Consider the following 18,568-nt stretch of genomic DNA (forward strand, 5'->3'; position numbering starts at 1 on the left):
ATCGGACTGCATTTTCCGGAGGGGGTAGCTAGTGAACGTTCATCGTGGCGATCTTCGGCTCTTGGTCAGGTTCGTCGTCAGCCTTCGTCATCAGGTTTCAGGTTCGAACGTTCAAAGTTATGTTCAACACGGCCGAGATTCTCAGAGAAACTGAAAGAATAATTTTTTTTCAAAAACTTGCCAACTCTTGCTGCGAGCGGACGTGCGTTTCGTTCGTCCGGTAAACTATTAACAATCGAACCGCGAACTTTCAACTCGAACTTGTGACTTGCGTAGGATCCCGTGTTGTTCCGCAAAAGCAGGAAGTTCCCAGATTACGCGACACAGGATACACCCGCAGGAACACGTTGTTCCGCTCAGTTCTGCTCAGTGCCTCAGTTTTAAAGTTCGTTCGTGTAGACGCCAAACCGAAGCCCAAAGGCTCTGCGTGTTGTGTCGCTGCCGCGGATTCCGGGAAGAAGGAATCGAATTTTCTTCCCTCCAGCTGCAAACCCCGCGGCGGCGGGGGGTCCGTGATAATCGCCGACCGAGGGAGTGAAATAATGAAAAAAGCGTGTCGTTCGTTGAAAAAGTGATGCGATTGCGACTCCGGCCCGGGAGTAGTTACGTGTGGAAAGGTTGTGGAGGAAAATCCTTCTGTGTCGGCCGTGGGAAAAGCCTCGCCGCCGTCGTCGTCGTCGTCCTCGAGCCATGATGCCGCTTGCGCTGTCTCAGCAACAAAGACGCCAAGCAGCCGCAACCGTAGCCCACCGTTGTTGGCCTAATCGGAACGTCTCGTCCTCCGAGTGAGGTGTGTCCCCGGCACCGGAAAATCCCCCGTTTTTCTTTCGGTACACTTTTGGTTTTCCCCACTCCCGCCCGCCTTGCCTGTGGCCCTCTGCCGGTGATCCGTTGAGTCGTGCGAAAATTGTGTTTGGAAGTCGCGTGCGCCGGGTCCGTGGTGGTGGTGTGCGTGAGCGAAATTTGTGCCGCCTACTAAAGTGTAACTTAGCGCGTGAGTGTGTGGAGAATCCCCGGAAGTCGGAGATAAGAGGAAGATAACGAGTCGTGGTGTGACGCGCGTGTTCAGTCAATTGAAGCAAATCCAATCACCGCACATGGAGTTCTCGAGAATGTCCTTGCTGGTGGTGCTGGTGGTGCTGGCCGCCCTGGCGTCGGTCGGTCGGGCACGGTCGGGCCTGATGAGCCGGGTGGACGTGGCCCCACGTGGCTGCAAGTGGCAGCGGGTGCTGAACGAAGCGCCCTCTGACGGCGAGGGCAAGAAGGGCAAGGTGTCCGTGACGACGGTTCTTTCCTGCAAGCTGAAGACGATCGGCGGCACGGACACGCTGATGCGCAACCTGACCGCGGACCAGATCGAGCGGATCGACGCCCTGAAGCTGGAGTGCAGCGACATCCTGTTCTTCGAGAGCTCGCTCGAGGCGAACCAGCACTCGGGCGCGTTCCTCGGCACGCTGAAGCGCCTGCAGGACCTCAAGATCGAGTACTGCAAGATTAAGTACGTGCCTTCGATGGTGCTGTCGACGTTGCGCGACCTGCAGTCGCTGTCGCTGCGCACTCACAACACCGACTGGTCCGCGATGAACATGGAGTTCCACCCGGAGAGCTTCCGCGGGCTGACCGAGCTGAAGCGGCTCGATCTGGCCGACAACAACATCTGGTCCCTGCCGACGGACGTGTTCTGTCCGCTGTTCACCCTGCGGTACCTCAACCTAACACGCAACCGGCTGACGGACGTGTCCCAGCTCGGGTTCTCCGACTGGGGCAATGGACCTACGGCCCCGGGGAAGGCCTGCAACACCGTGCTGGAGGTACTGGACCTGTCCCACAACGATCTGCTGTCCCTGCCCGACAACGGGCTTTCGTCTCTCCGGTCGCTCAGCGTGCTGATGCTGCAGGACAACCTCCTGACGGCTCTGGCCGACCGGTCCTTCGTTGGGCTCGGCTCGCTGAAGGTCCTCAACATGTCCAGCAACAAGCTGGTGGCGTTGCCACCCGAAACGTTCCAGTCGACCCGGGAACTGCGGGAGATCTACCTCCAGAACAACTCCCTGTCCGTGCTGGCCCCGGGCCTGCTGGAGGGTTTAGACTGGCTCGAGATCCTCGACCTCTCGCACAACGAGCTCACGTCCGAGTGGATCAACCGGGACACGTTCGCGGGGTTGAAGCGGCTCGTGGTGCTCGAGATCAGCCACAACGCGCTGACCAAGATCGATCGGCACGTGTTCCGGGAGCTGTACAGTCTGCAGATTCTCAACCTCGGCTCGAACCGTATCGAATCGATTGCGGACAACGCGTTCAGCGACCTGAAGAACCTGGTCGCCCTGACGCTGTCCCACAATCGGTTGAAGCGCATCGAGCAGCACCACTTTTCGGAGCTGTACGTGCTGAACCAGCTGTACGTCGCGTCGAACGTCATCGAGTCGATCCACGGCCGGGCGCTCGAGAATCTGACCAATCTGAACGACCTAAACCTCAACGACAACCGGCTGAAGGAGATCCCGGAGGGATTGGGTAAGCTGCGGTTCCTGAAGTCGCTCGACGTGGGCAAGAACCACATCACCACGGTGAACAATGCGTCGTTCGAGGGGCTGGAGCAGCTGCTCGGTCTCCGGTTGGTCGAGAACCGGATCACCAACATCTCGCGGGACGCTTTCGTGACGCTCTCGTCCCTACACGTACTCAATCTTGCCTCGAACCAGATCCGGCACATCGACCAGTCGGCGTTTAGCTCGAACCCGACCCTGCGTGCGATCCGGCTGGATGCGAACGAGCTGGAGGACATTAGCGGCGTGTTTACGTCACTGCCGGCGCTGGTGTTCCTGAACGTGTCCGACAACCAGATCCGCATCTTCGACTACTCGCACTTCCCGACGTCGCTCGAGTGGCTCGATATGCACCAGAACAACATCAGCGAGCTGGGCAACTACTACGACCTCAACAATCTACAGATCAAGATGCTGGACGTGTCCTTCAACCGGCTAACGGCGGTCGACGCCAAGTCGATCCCGGACAGCATCGAGACGCTGTTCCTCAACAACAACATGCTGGAGTCGGTGGCCGCCGGTACGTTCCTGAGCAAGCGCAACCTCGAGAAGGTGGTCCTTTATGGGAACTACATCCGCAAGCTGGAGATCGGCGCCCTGGCGCTAACCCGTGTCGGTGACGACCGGGAAGTGCCGCTGTTCTATCTGAGCGATAATCCGATCCACTGCGACTGTACGATGGAGTGGCTGCAGGGGATCAACAAGCTGGCCCACCTGCGGCAGCATCCGCGCGTCATGGACCTGGACACGGTGATGTGTACGATGGAGCACGAGCGGGGCGCTAGCATTCGGCCGCTGATGGACCTGAATGCGAACGACTTCCTGTGCCGGTACGAGACGCATTGCTTCGCCACCTGCCACTGTTGCGATTTTGATGCGTGCGATTGCAAGATGACGTGTCCGGATCGGTGCAGTTGCTACCACGATCACACGTGGAAAACCAACATCGTGGATTGTGGAGCGGCCGACTATACCGAGGTACCGGAGCACATCCCGATGGATGCGTCTACCATCTATCTGGATGGGAACGAACTGCAGCAGCTCGGAAGCCATCAGTTCATCGGCAAGAAGAAACTGGAGGTGCTGTACCTGAACGGGAGCAACATCCGGAACGTGCACAACCGGACGTTCAGCGGGGTGCCGAGTCTGCGGGTGCTCCACCTCGAGGGGAACTTCCTGCCGGAACTGCGGGGTTACGAGTTCGATCAGCTGACCAACCTGAACGAGCTGTACCTGGACGGGAACGCGATCGGGTTCGTCGGGGAGCGTACGTTCGAGAACCTGCGCTTCCTGGAGGTGGTCGATCTGAGTGGCAACCGGATCAGCGAGTTCCGGCCGTGGCAGGCGTTCGCGGCGGCCCGGGAAACCGGCTCCCTGACGCGGGTTTCGCTCGGCGGGGCTCGGTGGCGTTGCGATTGCGAGTCACTCCGACGGCTACAGCGCTGGATCCGTGAGGTGACCGGTGACTTCGACCTGAGCCGCATGGTCTGCACCGACAGCCGGGTGGTGGCCGATGCGCTCGGGAGCTGCGAGAACCGTCTGGACTACGAGGTCGCCGGTGGTGTCGGTGCTGGCACCGGGGAAGAGGATGGTGCCCCGCCGACCGTTCACCGGACGGTCCTGATGGGCCACGGATTGATCGGTGGTGGGTACGTGCCTCTGCTGGCCGCCGTAGTCGTCGCCATCATCGGCACGGCCCTCATCGTGGCGCTGGCCTGCGTGTTCCGGCAGGACGTCCGGCTTTGGGCTCACGCCCGGTACGGAGTGCGCCTCGTGAAAGACCCGATCATCGTGGCAAGCAAGGAGGACACGGACAAACTGTACGACAGCTACGTGGTCTACAGTGTCCACGACAACGAGTTCGTCGGCCGGCTTCTCGGTGCGGAACTGCAGCTCTACGGGTACTCCGTATGTCTGCACCACCGCGACGTTCACCCCGGGGCGTTCCTGGCCGACTCGCTGCAGAGTGCGGCGGACGCGGCCCGCAAGGTAATCCTGGTGGTGTCGATGAACTTCCTGCAGAACGAGTGGTCCCAACCGCAGTTCCGGGTGGCGCTCCAGTCCGTCATCGAGAACGTGAGGCCGGCGTATCGGCGGCACAAGATCGTGATCGTGTTGACGGCTCCGGTCGAGATTGTGGCTCTCGATCCGATCATGAACCTGCTGATCCGCACCTGCACCGTGGCGTGCTGGGGGGAGCGCAAGTTCTGGGACAAGCTGCGGTACGCGCTGCCGGACGTCAGCAAGGACCGGACGCCGAAGAAGCTGGGTGACATCACGCGCAGTCCCAACCTGCGCTATACGCCCGCCCCGACGTCGCTCGATCAGTGGTGTAAGATCGCGAGCCCTTCGCTGGGTCCGGCTGATGCGGCCGCCATGATGCCGGGTCCCGGACACATCATCGCAGCGGGCGCTGGTGGGCACCAGCCGGGGTCGGTGGCCATCCCGCAGAGCACACCGTCGCAGAGCACCTGCAACACGGAGGACGAATCGTCGTCCGCGTCGTCGTCGTCGCAGCACTACGAAGCCCCGATGAGTCAGCACTACAACATGAGCCGCTCCAGTGCCTCGCTCGGACACGTGTACTCCACGATACCCGAGACGCCCCAGATGGGTCGCAACGGCAGAGCTTATTTCGTGTAAGGGGCCAGAGGGAGAGAGAGCGATAGGGTCGGAGATGGGACGGTGTTTAGTGTAGGCAATTCCCAATTCTCCCACAAGAACCGCACACAGATCCAACTAGACCCGGGGAGCCCGGGGTCTGGAGACTGTGTGGAGACTGCTGTAAATAGGACCAAACGTCCACCAAACAGATGAACAAGTTACTAAACGCACTTAGGCTTGCGATAAGTTACAGACCCCCTAATTATACGGTATATCTATCGTCATAGTCAGAAGAAGCGAGTTGTTGAGACACAGAGTGGTGAACGCGGCAGCAGTCAATTTTGTTGATTTTAAGTTTCTCGACTTATTAGGAGTTAGGTTGGATATGAGGCGAAGACGCAGGACGCAGGCGCTCTACTGGTTGCTCGGGGTCACAACACTTCTCGGTAGTAGTGTGCTAGGGTCGATCGATCGTGATCCTGGGCTGGGGCCACCTCCCCCCGTGTATGTTATTCCGTTCCACGCCCAACTAGCGTCTCATTTGCCAAATAGTTTTCCCCTTGAGGAGATTCCGGCCCGCCAGGACCAGGATTTGCGCGCTCGATTTTCATTTGTCTAGTAGGGTTAAGGAACTTCGAAAAGGACAGTAACGACATGCGCATTAGAACGTATGACCTATGACTTAAATATGATCGTGATACTAGTTTTTATGAACGGCCTTCTCACCACCACCCACTCGCCCAATCCGTGGGCGATCGATCAATTTGCCCAAAATTATTCTTAATTGGATTGAGGAAGCTCCTCCAGAGCGGAGCGCGCGGAAATTAATGCGATACCCAATAGGGGAACTCGAAAACCGAAGCCGAATCGAAGCGGTAGAGAAGGCCTCACGCACCTCGCGATAATCACAGGTAGACCCAGCCGAGGGAAAACTGTTGGACCCTTCTGCTGTCGATGTGAAGGCGAGATACAGCGAGAAAAAAACGGACCGAAATCTCCGGTGAAGGAAATGCTAACAAGCGCGCGCGCGCCAGCCCGCTCGCCCCTCACGTATCACGCGTAATTGTGTATCTTCTCTCTGTTGATCCGTTCCATAATTGTACTCTTATTGCGTCATTACGGTGGCCCCAAACAAACACCCGCAGATAGGTAGGGCGAGCGCTTGAAACGAAACGAAGCAGGAGAAGAAACGGTAACGAAACTCACTAAAAGTTGTTCCTCACGTTAATGTTGAGATGTTGGTGCCATTTTGGAGGGAAAGAGAAGGAGAGAGACAAAAGCCACACTAGATAGATAGAAACAAGAAGAGAACCACAACCGACCAAGAAAGGTAGTAACAGAACAAGCGAAAAAAAAAACCACATTGGTAAAGAACTTTAAAGCGGAAGCAAAAGAAGATGCACACAACAAAACTCATCGCAAACCACACACACTCCAATAGAGATAGAGAAACGAGCAGCAAGCAAATCAAACGATGCGTTCGCACATTGAAAACCCCACAGAGAGCGAGAGAGGCACACTTATTGTAGTAAATTAACCAGTTACCACACACTCCTCCGAAAAGAAGCCTCGAAAACTGACACAGAACAAATAGCAAACTATCTAAAGTGAAAGAACGAGAGACAGAAACGAAGCATAATTTCAAAACGAAAGGAAAAGAAACCCCCCTTATGTAATGATAACGAACAGAACGGAAAAGAAAGAAAACCGGCAGACAACAGGGCAACTAGTAAACTCGCTCCAATTTGTACATTTCGACTAGAAGATAGTAATTTATTACAAAACAAGCGCGCGAGCCGCACGCGTTGTTGAGAGCGAAACGAGCGAGTGCCGTGCGCGCGGAAAGCAGTAAAAACACCCGGGCCAAACTCCCATCGTAAAGCTCTGCCCGCTGCCCGGCCACGGGTGAGAAGGTCTAAAGAGTGTACACAACAACAAGCACAAAAAAGGGTAAAGAAAAGCGCGAAAATCTAAAGTCACCTCCCCCGGTTGGGGAGGAATTGATCGCAGGAGCGAGAAAGAGGGAACTAGAACAAGAAAATCGGCAAAGGATGAAGTGAGAGACAGAGATGTGAAAAAAGGAAGCGAACCGAATGAAATACAATTTTGAATTCACGAAAAATGAAACATAATTTCAGTGTTTGACTTTGGGTTTTTGCTCCCTGGCCCCCCCGACGCCGACTGTCCGTTCCACGATTGTTGTGTCCGCCCTTTCGGTGGTGGGGTCTCCGAAATGAAGCAGCCCCGCACCGTTCCCCGGTGTCATCCGGGAGTGATCGTTTCCGTCGTTAGAGAGAGAGAGAGAGAGTAACTCTGGGGGTAGTTATCTTTCTGCCTTTTTTGTTGGGTTGGGAGCCACTCGCGGGTCCAGGGAACGGAATCGAAAGACGATCGCATCCTCTGGCTGCTGCGCGGTCGTGCCCTGGTCATCATCATCATCGCCGTCGTCATCATCATCACCGCAGTGTGCTGCGTGCTGCGCGGGGACCCGTAAATTATCGAGCCCGCGTGCGGTGGGGAGAGGGCGTCGAATGTTTTGTTTACTTGCCCTCTGTCCATCACCGCCCCAAAGGATGTCCAGACGGATGGACGGACGGAAGAGAGCGTCCCTCTGGGGTTTCGTGGGCGACGTGGGCTCCACAGGATGATTGGCGTGCGCAGCCCATGGGCTCTCCGCGGGCCGCGCTAGTTTCGTAAATTATCGAGATTTATTCCATCCGCATCCTCTTCATCCCTCCGCTCTCCGGAGGCTTCCAGGCGGTGGCGGCGGCGGCGGCCACGAGGATGCCTTTATTTAACCAACAACACCGTCCGGCCAGAGGTCTCCGGAGGGTTTCATCTTTCGATCTCCCGTCCCGCCGGCCGGTGGCTTCGGCGCGCGGTAACGATGTGCCTGACCTTCTCGTGAGATGACGGCGGGTGGCCGGCCGGCTGGCCGGCCGGGTGCATTGGAAGGCAGGAAGGTCCAGCGAAAGGTGGCCACCCCATTTTGGTGGGTGAGAATTATGTTTCCCCCCGATTCCCTGTGGGTGCGTCTGTGGAATGCATAGTGCGCACCAAGCGTATTAAAAGGAGGCAGCGCGGTTCGCGGAGAGAAGTTTACTGGGTGGTGAAGAAAATGCTTAAAAGAAGCAGTATCTATAGTGAAGGATATGAAAACTAATTGAAAAAGCGGGTAAAGTAAGAAAGTTACCAAGAAGAGGGCAAATCGAAGAAGAAACGAACGAAATTGCCATAGAACATGGAAAAGAAAAGATTAGAACTATTCACAAAATCAAGGACACTGTTGAAGTGTAAAAAGATATTAGAAGAGTAAAAGTAGAGTAGAAGAAGCAAGTTAACAAACAGTTGCAAAATTAACAGAGAATGGAGGGAAGAAGTAGAAAAAACAAGTTGCAAACGGCAAAAGAGAAATGAATGAAACGAACTAAACAGCATGCCCCGAAAAGAAAGCTCAACTCAAAAGCACCTTTGAAATGGCCAAACACTGTGCCAAAGGTGTTCCGGGGGCATTATCAAAATGAACCGCAACAGGCTGAATGGGGCCATAGAATAACTCGCGAACCTTTGGTGGCTCGTGGCACGGCTCGGGGTGTTTGCGGAATTTCAAGCAACATTATCAAAACAACGCTCCCGCTTCGGTTCGCCCCTCGGGTGTGTATTGATTCGTTAGTGCGATTCGTTCAAGTGTGTGGCCCGAAAAAAAAAACGGGAACACATCAGCATTATGCACGGCCCATCACCAGGGCAGCCACCACCTTCGGAAGAGGTTAACAGTTCAGCAACTCCCAAAAACTCGCGGGGTCTCGGGCTCCGAAAGTGGACCACAATCGAAATGAAATCGAAAAACCGGCGACCGGCGGCCGCCATCGTTCGCCTCGAAATAACAAACCCCCGGCTCTGGTCGGCCGGTCAGCGCTGGGGGTGGCGGTGCTCTCGGGGAGGGCCAGTGGCCGCCGGGGGTTTGAAATCACGGCCCCCATTCGCCGTGGCTCGTTCTTTATGATTATGATCGTTTCTGATCGTGAAATTGATGTTTACTCGTTGATGATGCTGATGAGTAAGAATAACATAACATCAGTTTATGCTCGCTATCTGTCCGCCTGTCGAGCGACCGGTCGGCCGGCTGGCCGGCCGGCCTCCAGCCAGCAGCACGGTCATTGTCGGCTCCGCTGGGACCGGTTTTCGGCTGTTTCACCCTCCGTTAGCCGGGCTTTATGCTCGAGACGCAACATCGCGGTGTCAGTCTCTAATGCACTTACCGGACGCCGAAGATCGCTCGCCGGTCTCTGCGCGGCTTCTGCTTCGTTTTCGTCTGCTTCTCGATCTTTTTTGGCTCCACTCGCCGAACTACGGCGAGGGTCGTAGAAAGGCTTTGGGAGAGTTGCACCTTTTACGCCCCATTAGCATCTTTCCCCCTTTTTTCGGTTTATGGACTCGGGCGGCCGCTTTCTTCGGCGTCGGATGGGAAGAGAATGAACGCCGTTGATCCGATCGACCGAGCTTTTCGAAGGCCGTCCCGTTTCCCGGGCCGCTCCCCACCGCCGCCCGGAATCCGGGTCTCGTTTTTCGGTTTTTCGGAGGGAAATCTGTTTGCAATAAATCAACCGCAGCCGCGCCGTTTCTCCAGGCCGCGAAGCAGACCACGGAGAGGCCGGGGCCGCAAAAGCAAAAGCATAAAAGCCTGCCTGCCGTAACTCACAAATTAATTTTTGACAAATCATTTCCCACCGGCCACCCTGGTTCCGGTGGTGGTTCCACGGCGGGCGTGCGCCCTCCTCAGATCTTACGCAGCGCGCACTTCCATTTCTCTTACGTGCGGCTGTATGCGTGTGGAACGTTATTAAGAGTATGTGAACCGAAAGAGACCGCTTTTGGTTGGTGGCGAGAAGTCGTCTTGTGGAAGCATAAAAAAGCATAAAGGGAGTAGAAGCATACGAAGCAGTAAAAAAAAACCTCCAAACACGTCGCGATCGGAAACTAAAAACAAAACACGAAACATTACGAGAAAAGGAAAATAAAAACAGTGAAACACTAGCGGATAGCGGTGAATGCAACCGACCCCAAAGGGAATGCTAATGGGATGAGCATATTTTAACGATTTAGTCACAGGTATTTATGGCTTTTCGCTTTTGCTTTCCATTTCCTACGCTAACTGTTTTCTTTTCTGTTCTATTTATCATACGTTGCGGATTTGTTAGCGGCCTTTCGTCTATTTTGTTGGTTATTTTTGTGGTTGTCTGGGCATTTTTTTAAATTAAAGGAAGGTGCTTTCGAAGGAAAATAGCAAACGTTTAAAGGTAAATTGAAACTAACTTGACCAACAAAATCCTTGGTATTTGAATTAATTTGCCAAAACATTTAGATTGGAATGGAATTTAAAGTAGGTCAAACAAACGACCTTAAACCATTTTTAGTTCGATAAATACTTAATTATTTACGACCACTGAAATGGTTTCGCTAAAATCTTTGCGAAAACCCTCAACCACTGCTAACCTTTACCAAGGAACTGTGACGTAAATCAAAGCATCAAACCAATCAGTGAACAACATTTCAAAAACACCTCCAAAAGCAACCAAAAACCCCAAAATTAGTCTCCTGAGGTTATGATATTATAGACTTTAGACCCTTGAAACTCTTTTCACCGTTTACAGGCTGCCAAAGTTTCAGAACTTATTTTCGGAATTCGTGGATCACACTCTTGGGACACTTAAAACAACCTTCCTAATGCAGGTTTAAATAGCCAATCGATCCCCATCGATATTCCCCAGAGCCAGAAATGGTAAATGGTGGTAAGAGAAAAATGGTGCTGATAGCAGCCGATGGAACTAATGCTTCCCTTTAACATCTCACCATTCTGCATGGAACCGATTGCAAACGTTTCAACACTTCTGCTACTTATCATTTATTATCTGTCCGTTGTTGTGCTCACTCAGAAGGCCGTTAATTACTGGCCACGCCACGGGTTCACTTTTGCTTTCCTAGCTAATCCCAAACCCATCGATGATGCCCACACGGGTGTCTGGTGTGATGGCGCCGGGACATTAACATCGGGAAAAGCGCGACCATTTATCATGGCGCGGGCGAAAGTCGCGCGCGAAAAAAAAACCCCGCACGATACAGAGAGGAGGAGCATAAAAGCAAATGGGATCATATCAAGAAATATGAAACATTATAACCCATTATCACATCGCAAAGTGCTGCAACGCGGGCGCCCGCGCCATTGCTTCACGCCATCCGCCGCGGCCACTCGGAATAATTAATTAGTTAATTAATTTCAATGCATCGGCACCTAATTTATTTATCGGTCTGGCTGACGCCTCGCCCCCGTGCGTGCGTGCCTGGCCGCGGCCGGCGTGCGTGCGTCTGTCCACCCACTTTCCCGGGGCGGCGCGCGCATAAATATGCAAAAGCCGGCAGCCGGACAGCCATGCTGCAGTTTCGTGGGCGGGAAGAACACATCGAGACATTTAACAAACCACATTTAGCGGAGGAAGGCAAGGGACAGATCTTCCCGGGGTCCATGTTTCGGAGGATATCCGCGTGTGTCGATTCCTCCAATGTCACTTGGATTTATGCTACGGCGCAACGGAATAGCGTTCAAAGCCGGGCAGCAGCAGTAGGCGTTGGGCCATAGCTACCGGGGTTTTTGCTACAAGACGTGTGCGAGCGAGACCAAAGTGCCTCAGTATCACTAGAGGGAGAGAGACGAGTGTCAAGCATCGACGGGAGCACTGCGGAAGCGAAACGCGTTCGGTCTATAATTTATTGACTTATTTTATCGGAATTTATTCGCTATCCAAAGTGACAGAGAGAGAGAGAGAGAGAGCGAGACGTTGTTTCGGGGTTGACCCGCCATAGGCTTCGTCCCGCGCATCCCACTTAGCACCCGAGCACCCGCCGCCGTCGATTTCAAACGACGAAAGCCGCCCCAACAGCGACGGTGGCGAGATTTATCGGTTCACGGGACGCGGCTCTCCGGAACTACTGCAAATTGGAAATGAATAAACTCTGTATACACCCCACACTATTATCGGTGGCCACGATAACAAGAAGAAGAAGCATCATCTTCGGTCGGAAACCCCAGTTGAATTCTAATTGAAGTCTACGGTCGGGTAAATCATGGCGCGGTCGCGGTGAGTGATCCGAACCCGGAACCCGGTGTGCTGCTATCCGGGGGTTGCTGCCCGCGAAGAAGCGCCGGCTCGACTACGGCCCCAACTCACAGAATGGGCCGCGGGGCCAATTATAACGATAATAATGACAGCCCTCCGGTGGGCCGCTGGTTGGGAAATCGTGGTCCACCGTGACGATGGGATTACCCAAGATTTGCCCAAGTTTGGCAATGCCGGAGCGCGGCTAGTGGCCCTTCTGAATAGCAAATAGTCAAGCCGGTGCTGCGCATTCTTGGCGCGCGGGGAGTGCTAATCGTGATCGTCGGTCGTGGTCGAACCCGGGGAGGCTAGAGAACGAGTCGATTGTCGATCCTTATCCCCCCGGCGCGAGCATAACGCGCTGTGCGGTGGCTCTCTTAATGCTCGCGCGATCGTGGCGATGGAAAATGCGCTTCAATGGCCGGGCCGGGCCTGGGGCGGGGCGGGAATGCTGTTTATGCTACCGTTTGGCATCGCGCATTGCGCGGAGCATGGGAACGAAACGGTGGAACGGCCGGACTTTGGAAATACCGAAATATGCTCGGGCGCGCACAATTCAATGGCCAGATCGAAGCGGCGGCCGGCGCGATCCGCATTGTGAAGTCTTGTCTTGCACGCTAATGAAGTAATGTGGCCGGCTGCCGCGCGGTGTACCGGGATTTTTTGTCGTCCCATTGCGTCCTTGGTGGATCATTATAATTCTTCGATCGGATCGGAGCCGGGGAGATCGGGGATCGCTGCCGCCGCTAATTAGCGTGGCGTGTTTGAGAGCGCGCGGGGCCGGAAATTGAAAGCCCGGGTGCGCCGGAGCTATGCTTCGACAAAGTTAAAGCATCCTTTCCCGAAAACACACAGCCACCCCCCCTCATGAATCCTAATAGCGATCAGCAGGCCCGGCCGGGCACTGACTTGGCATCCCTTTTCGCACGCGCATTTTAAGCGAAGCTATAAAAACGGGGACCATTAAATGCAAACAGCATTCTGTAGGGGCGTGCGCCCGGCTGCGCCACAGCATAACGCTCAGAACCGGCTCACGGCGTGGCCCCATAACCGTGAACGGTAATATCATATTTAAGATTAAAGTTTATCGACCAAAAAAATGGAATGGCAGAAGCACTGCCACCGGCAGCATCATAACCCGGCCCGGGTTGGGTCGTTGAATGCAAGCGGGACAATCAAGGCCCCGGGAAGCCGTGTGGTGTGCCGGTTTTAGTGCCCCATTCTTATGCTTATGCGTTCCGCCTGCTTCGGGTATCATCTTCGCGGGCCCGTTGCGCCAAAGTGCAACAGTCCTGCCAGCGTTCGCTTCTCGAGTCGGGAAGAATTGGAACGGATTGAGGCTCCCGGGGTTCTCGAGGAGTTTTTCTCGCCCAGCCAAGAAAGTGACCCGCTTTGCTTTTTTTGGGGAAGTTTTCCAACCGATTCCCACGTGCGGTGGCAGGTGTCTGTTTTCGATTTCCGACTTTCCCGTCCGGATTCCGACAGGTCATCGGTGTGCCGCCCCCCGGGGAGGGCGGCCCAGGCCCAACTTCCTTCCCCGACCCGGGACCCCAAAATGAGTCAATTCGATTGTTGTTCCCATCGACACGCGCATTCGAAACGATCAATGGCCGTGAAATCGTTAAAAGTAGCGCCCCTCTGGGCCGTTTGGGCGTTTTGGGCTTCGGTCCCGACGGGGAAAGTTCGCGCCGTAGTTCCGGCGGATTTTGCCGATAAGACCACCGCCGCCGGGTCCGCCACGAAAGAGTTGAAAGTAAACTTTCGGCCCAGCAAGTGATGACCGCGGCGCACCCTTTTGATGAATCGCAGCGTGTGTGTCTCTGCCGTTGTGGGAAGTGTATATTGAAACCCATTCCGCGCGGGAACGATGCTAATGCTCACTGGTCACCCGAGGCGGAACAATTACCGGGGCGGAATGCTGTGGGATTGCGACGCAACGAAAGCGACATCAAGTTCGGGTGAAAAAGTACCTCAGATTAGCGAACAGTGTTTCGTTTCTCGTGACTTTGATGATCTCCTGATTTTTGATGAAATGTTGAATGAAAAGTACAACCCATCTAAGGGTTAATCGCCTATAACGTGTCTCGAGTTACTGTTCCATGAAACTATACTCGATCTTTGTTACGGTCCTTCATTGCGTCACTCGACTGTAGCTGATATTTCGTTTTGGATAGTAAATTGAATGTAAAGAAGAAATAATCATGTCAAATGTCAACATGGATCGAAGTAGCTAAATATAGTTACTGATTTATTTATTTTATTTATTTACTAACAGGCGAACTTTGTTCCGACCCAAGGCAATGGTAAATGGTAAAAGGAAAAAAAGGTAGAATCGCCCAACGTGGGGCTCGAACCCACGACCCTGAGATTAAGAGTCTCATGCTCTACCGACTGAGCTAGCCGGGCTGCTGAGATGGGTTGCGTCCGTTGAAGATCGTGTTCATCTTGTCCTTACTGTGTTAATTTCTTCGTAACAATAACGAAGTCATAAAATTCACATCCAACCCACTTCAGGAAGCTCGTCTTCTCTCTTTCTCTCTCTCTCTCTCTCTCTCTGTTGCTCTTTTCTTCTTTCCTTTTTTCTCATTTTCTCTCTTTTTTCTCTCCATTTCTCCCTCTCTCTCTACTTCTCTTTCTCTCTTTCTTTCTCTCTCTTTTTATCTTTCTCTTTTTCTCTTTCTCTCTTCCTCTTTCTTTCTTTCTCTCTCTCTTTCTTTTTTTCTCTCTATTTTTCCCTCTCTTTCTATTTCTCTTCCTCTCTCTTTCTCTCTCTTTCTCTCACTCTCTTTATCTTCCTCTCTCTCTCTTTCTCTCGTTCGCTTTTAAGTAAAACAATCGATTTAGAGACCACCAAAACCTAAGAAACGATACCCATATTGTCCTAGGACGTATCTTAAGGATTGGGGTTGTATGGGTCTTCCCCTCGTCCTGGAAGGACCAAATTTTGTCACATGGTTTCTCATCAACAATTGTGCAAGATTTGATAAAATTCGATTCATAACTTGTGGATTAATTGATGTTTTTGACATGTAGGGAAGTTAGGGTTAGGTTGTTAGGGAGGGGAAAGAAAGAGGGGAGTGCGGGGTTTCTAACCATGACTATGCTACCCTACCCGGCCCCTAAAACCGCTGTGTACCAAATTTCGAGTCAATCGGTCCAGTAGATTCGGAGTTCATAAGGAACATACGGAACGAACTTCATTTTTATATAGAAGATTTATTATTATTAGAATGGGTGGAGCCGTATCAAGCAGCAACTAACAGTTTTACGCTTAAGTTGACCAACTGTCAAGAGGTTCAAACTGACGTCTTTCGCTTAGAAACCGATCAATCAGAGCAGCGAGGCGGCTGAGCTACGGACGACCCCAAGTTACTGGTTATAGAATAAAAGTTTGCCTAATTTTTTTATTTAAATTACGTAACTAATTAATTACATATTCCAACCGGCGGCTCAGTTCCGGGCATTCAGATTCCTAATACGTAACCTCTGGCAATCCATTTCTTCGCACTGAGGTTTGTCTGTTAATGAAGTAATTAAGTCAAAAAACCAAATTGTCGGTCACAAACGGACTCGACGGGCAGCAGCTTTCGGTCCCATCGCATGATTTGCGTAGCCAAACCAAATCGTCTTAACAAATCATCATCCCAGCCGGGGCCATTGTCGGGGCGCTAGAAATGCTCATAGAGCTGGCCGTAAATCAGCATAAAACATTACCGCCCCGCGTGCCCCGCCGTCGTCGTCGGGGGGTCACCAACAAAAAAATGGATGTGGATTACATCAGATCTACTTAGTGTGGCGTGGGGTCCATTTTTTTAGCCAGTCAATAAATCTGCACCCCGAAGCAAAGCGAACCCCGTTGACAGTGTCTCGAACACCCCGTTGGCCCGGGCTAATGCTGCCCGGGTTCCGCGGCTGCCTGCGAACCGTTTGCGTGTTCTGCGCCGTGTTTACAAACCAAACAATCCGCAGAAGTCAACAATCGCGCGTGGACAGCACTCTCAAGAGCCGGACCGGGAAGATGTTCGGCTGTCGAAAGATTCGGTTGGCATTCGGGTCACAGCGATCCGCCGATTTGCATGCGACCGTTTAAGCCATGCGAAGGAACCGCCGACACTGGGAATACGCAACCGTCCCGAAGCAATTCGCGTTCGGCGGCGGAGACTCTGAAGCTCATTTGTGAGTTTCGCTCCCAAATTAACGCCTTTTAAAACTATCTCTCCTAGCGGTGGACGTTGAGGCCGCCGCCCCTGGGTAAAATTAAAATAAACCAACATTAGGAGATGAACAAACAAAACATAAAAAAACGCACAACATGTAATGAAGCAAAACCGCAGCATACCGATGGGGATGGGACGTGGCTCTGGCCGCGCTCTGCGGCCCGCGCGCGAATTCGGCTTGAAAATGGGCCGTAAATCTTCGCTTAATTTACCGACTTAAGGCCGCCACTTGTTTTGAATAAATTACCGGCACGCAGATGACGAGGAGCACCGTGGCGGCCGTCGTAAGTGCGAAGGCGGATCAGCCGGGCTGGCTGGGCATTCCGGCCTCCCCGGAATGGCCAGCGCGGCGGCGGAGGCTGGATGATTAATTATAAAATATTTTCATTACCCATCTCGCCTGAGATTTTCCGAGAGCCGCCAGCTTGAACCGTCTTCTGGCCTGTGGCCGGTGGAGCCAAAGCGAGGCGCAGAAAACTGCAACCGAACTGGAGAAAAGTGCCACGCCAAACAGGCGAAGCCGCCGATGGAACTCGCGGCGTCCGGCGGGAAGAAAATGGGAAAATGAAAACGCCAAACGCGATTACAGCTTAATTGAAAATCGATGAAATCTTCAGCCGACTTGAGGTCGGGCGGCCGAGAGCCCCAAAGAGGGGTACTCCAGTGGGTGTTCGCGTGGCCACTCACACTACGTGATTAATTATTAGATCAAAACAATCGACTAAATTGAATGATTTGCTGAAAAATTTCCAACCCAATCGGCACTGCTTCGTGGCGAGATTAATGAAGACGAGCTGGGTGTTTGGGGTTTTCCCGGCTCCAGTCAGGGGGCCGACGGGCCGGCTTGGACCGGACCCGGGCTAAGCCGGACTACGGACTTTGATTGATTTATTGGGGTGGGCTCTCGTCAAGATTGTGGGGCTCGATCGTCGCGGAGCGAGCGGATTTTTTAATCGATCGCACAAGTGCGCTCCCACGGCTCAACAGGTGTCATTTGTTGCGTTGGCGTTGGTGGATTTGTTTGACAGCTCGTGGGGGTGAAAATGTCCTACCGGATTTAGAGCTTGAGCCACGTGTTTCGCAATCTGTACGATGTTTCGAATAACCATAATTCGGTAAATACCTTTTCTTGATTGCAACTTTCTAATATCTAATTGTTTTTGCAATGCTTTGCTATCATATTTTATAATAATGTGGCAATCACTCATTAGCCTCTTTTTTATGACTATTCTAATTAATAACCATCTTTTATGGTTTTGTTTACTAATTTCCTTATTGTAATTAACTAATTATTACTTTCTTTTGACGAATGGTTTGATTTACTGATACTAGTATTTATTTCTTAGTTATTTCTTTATTTGTATTTCTTAAATTCATTGTCATTATTTCATGTTTATTTTTTATAACGATGTCACATTCGAACGTTTATTTACACATGTCAATGATTGTCAAACAAACAACTCCAAGCTCCGCGATGAAAGTTACTGGCTTCTCCAATTCATTGTAACAACATTCCCGGCAAAATGCGATCCCGGCTCCTTCGGATCATGTTTGCTGCCTGCATCCGAGCCCAACACAGCCCCAGAAGCTTCTCCTAAGGATATTGAAATTTAATTTCCAGACCGGAAAATTAAACAAAATGAACCAAGAACCACCATCGGCAACCTGCCCAGCAACCCCAGAGTCTGCACCGGATTCGCGTGCGAAGCTGCTTCCCGGTCCTTTTTATCTGTGCCTTCGCCTTGCGCTCGGCAACTTCTTAATTAAAACATAACACACAACCCGTTCCGTCCCGTCCCGTGCCGATGCCGTGGACCGGTGGCCGGTTTTCTTCCTTTCTTTTTTTCGCTTTTTTTTTGGGTGAACTTTTCCTTCTTTCTGGCGACTTTTCCCCTTTCTGACTTATGAGTTTGAACCCGGGGCCTTGAACCGCGACTTGCGAATCGTTCGAACGGGAAGAAAAATTAAACGAACGAACGCTGGGCTGGGGAAATCGTAGAAAAAACTGCACAACCCACACGCAGGTCCCGGCAGGTCCGGTGGTGTC

General features: G+C 52.7%; 1 protein-coding gene and 1 non-coding gene across 2 annotated transcripts; one reads left to right on the forward strand and one right to left on the reverse strand.

The window, feature by feature from the left end:
• Positions 1-1,112: 1,112 nt before the first annotated feature.
• LOC131206864 (toll-like receptor Tollo) lies at positions 1,113-5,189 on the forward strand. Its single transcript, XM_058199449.1, has one exon. The coding sequence runs from the start codon at positions 1,113-1,115 to the stop codon at positions 5,187-5,189; it is 4,077 nt and encodes a 1,358-aa protein (XP_058055432.1).
• A 9,448-nt stretch (positions 5,190-14,637) lies between these two features.
• Positions 14,638-14,710, reverse strand: Trnak-cuu (transfer RNA lysine (anticodon CUU)). The gene has a single exon. It is a non-coding gene; the product is annotated as a tRNA-Lys (tRNA).
• Positions 14,711-18,568: the final 3,858 nt, after the last annotated feature.

Source organism: Anopheles bellator, chromosome 1 (assembly GCF_943735745.2).
Source record: "Anopheles bellator chromosome 1, idAnoBellAS_SP24_06.2, whole genome shotgun sequence".
In the NCBI taxonomy this organism is placed as follows: domain Eukaryota; kingdom Metazoa; phylum Arthropoda; class Insecta; order Diptera; family Culicidae; genus Anopheles; species Anopheles bellator.

Excerpts from the sequence above, each read along its gene's own strand:
- LOC131206864 (XM_058199449.1), top strand. The coding sequence starts at position 1,113 with ATGTCCTTGCTGGTGGTGCTGGTGGTGCTGGCCGCCCTGGCGTCGGTC.